Source organism: Protopterus annectens, chromosome 8.part0 (genome assembly GCF_019279795.1).
Source record: "Protopterus annectens isolate FY-2018-M chromosome 8.part0, PAN1.0, whole genome shotgun sequence".
Taxonomy (NCBI): domain Eukaryota; kingdom Metazoa; phylum Chordata; order Ceratodontiformes; family Protopteridae; genus Protopterus; species Protopterus annectens.
In genome coordinates this window covers 241,408,136-241,410,842 of record NC_056741.1, presented here as the reverse complement: position 1 = coordinate 241,410,842, position 2,707 = coordinate 241,408,136, and the positions used below count along the sequence as shown (strand labels likewise).

At 38.8% G+C, this 2,707-nt stretch overlaps 1 gene segment (V, D, J or C); it reads left to right on the top strand.

The window, feature by feature from the left end:
* The first annotated feature begins 1,086 nt into the window (after positions 1 to 1,086).
* On the top strand, positions 1,087 to 2,460 carry LOC122808000. The segment is given in 2 exon segments: positions 1,087 to 1,195; positions 1,628 to 2,460. Coding segments are annotated over 2 exon segments (411 nt in total).
* The last annotated feature ends 247 nt before the right edge of the window (positions 2,461 to 2,707 follow it).

Sequence of the window (2,707 nt, the reverse complement as noted above, 5' to 3'; positions counted from 1 at the left end):
AATGTTGCTTTACAATAACCGTTAGTTATACCAATGAATAATATGCATAAGTATTAAGTTACAGCGAGGTATGTAGTTGTTCTTGAGATTGCATGTCAGATAAAATGGAAAGCATTGGAGTTTACAGCTGCTGGTGAATTTACAGGCGGACAACCTCAACTTTTCTGTGAACAGTCCCCTTGGCTATCAACCATTATAATGCACATCATTTAGTTTGTCTCTCAGAAATCGTATGTACCATAAAAGTCGCATTATGTTCCAAATGATTCCCACCTGTCTCGATGTATACATGACAGACCCTATTGAGGCAGCTGGGTCCACATCTCTCAGCTGTCCCTGATAACGCGAAATGTTCCAATTTTGCTCATATTTTTGCACTGACCCTCATAAAATGTTTGATCTTCTGGTATATCACTGAGAATTACAGACGTCAGTAACATTAAGGTTGGGAGGGTTCCCTAATGGTTAAGGCGTTTGCCTTACAAACACAAGGTACACGGTTTGAATCTCCCAGGGGATGACTGGCTAGGCTTAAAATGGCTCACAAGGGCAGTTAACCAAATACTAACCTATGAATCAGTCATTAGACTTTCATCCCTGGTATTGTTAAAAAATGCAAGTCGATGGCAAATTCGGTTCTCTATTAACTTTTTTAATGGATTACAGTAATACTTACAAATTGTGTCTGAATTTGGACCTTTGCCCCTCCCCATTATGTTTGAGATTTTACTTCAAAACAAGTGTCCCAAGTTTCCTCTAACAGATGCAAAAACAATTCAATTTTTACAAGAGTGAACTTTTCTACTGGGACAAAAAGTGCACTCCAGTCCTTTGCACTGTTTATGTGCATGATTTGTTCAGCAAGATTTTAACGGGTTTTCCCATAAATATCATACTTTCAGCATCTGAAAAGGTGGCAATCGTAATGATCAATTGGATTTTAAAATAAACAAAGTCCTGCACTGGGCGCACGCGCACACACACACGCACACACAGTCCCAAGAGCATATCTAGAATAGCTATAACGAAATAACATTTTCGGGAAAGGGCTTCTTTAACTTAAGGTGATGTCACTTCCTATCTAGACTAGCGTATATATGACTAGCTTTATCACAACCGTCCTTCTGTAGCTCCGGCAATATGCTAACAATGTTTCTGATTGCCACACGCCTTTTCATTTTCCTCTTGGTACCAGGTAAGAAGACAGGACTGTAGAAATCATGCTTGTTGCCCAAGTTAAGAACGCTTTTCGATACGGGGTTGCCGTTTTGTGTACTCTGGCTGCTCATTTTATAGACCGTTCCCTACTGATGTTTTAGGTTCTTCTTGTTTTTACTACATCACTGCTGTGGATGCATGTTTAATCTTTTATTGCATTTCGCGGAAATTGTTCGTTTATGCAGCAGTCACACATCTATCCGAGTGAAGTATTGTGGTGCTAATACAAGCAACTGATTAACTTTAACCGACATTAGAATAATTAAAACATTTCAGTTGTGAGTTATATATGACTTAAATGTATCATTTCGCTAGAGACTACTGCTTATCTGTTCAATAATTTTGTGTTGCCAGCAGCTATGTTTTTTATTAGTTTATCATGATCTAATGGTGTTATTTTAATGGACAGATCCCTGCAGCTCTATCACAGTGAAGCAGTCGCCCCGCATCCTCCACAAGTACCCCAATGACCCCGCTGTGCTCTCCTGTGTTCATGACGGGGGTATTGACTATGGTACCATCTACTGGTACCAACAGACGAGTGGCCACGGTGGGCTGAAGCTGATGACCTACTCCCTCAGCAATGGTGATCCTTTTGATGAAGATGAGTTTAAAGGAAGATTAAACACCACCAGAGACGGTGCTCAGAAAGGCTGGCTCACCATCAAACGTTTGAAGGCGAGTGACACAGGAATGTATTTCTGCGCAGCAAGTTACGCACAGCGACACAGGACTTTGCAAGCCTTTACACAAATCTCCTCCTAGGTTTGTTATCATGGTTTCGATTTCTTAGGTTGTTTATTGTGCAGTTTCTGCATACCATACCATCCATGTGTTGTATAAATTATAATACACATCAAAGCCATCATAAGCTTCATTCAGTATTTTAAAAAATTACGTCCTGTAAAAAAGGAAAGACCAGCCTATCATGCTAATTAGGTCGGCCTAACGGAAGATGTTCAGTTTGTTTCCTCGCCCATAATAAGAAGGTGTAAGTAATAAATACATAGTTTTATGCAAAAGTAATCCTTCGGGTTTACTATTATGGGATAATTGTTTTTTTCAGTGACCTTTACTCCTAATTAATGGCAAGAACAGGTTCTCATTCTTAACTACAAATGCGATGCTATTAAAAAATAATGAAATATCAGGTATTAGACTACAACAAATGTAAAGAGAAACAAAAGCACTGTCACTCAACCCTAAATTGGTACCTTTATGCAGCAGACATTTATAAAATAGAAAACGAAGGTCAGCAGTATTAAATCATGTTGATAAACAGACATAACGTAGTTGCATTTGTACCAAGTTAATTATTTTTCTTTTATAAAACTACATCATATTCACATTTAGCCTACAGCTTGAAAGCAGTTACACAGCAACCATGAAGAATTACGATGTAATGTGGTCCTATCTCGCCACATTCTTAACTGATGGGTTCAGAGCTGAGAATCGTCTCTGACTTGGCCACTATTTACTAGCTCAAAGT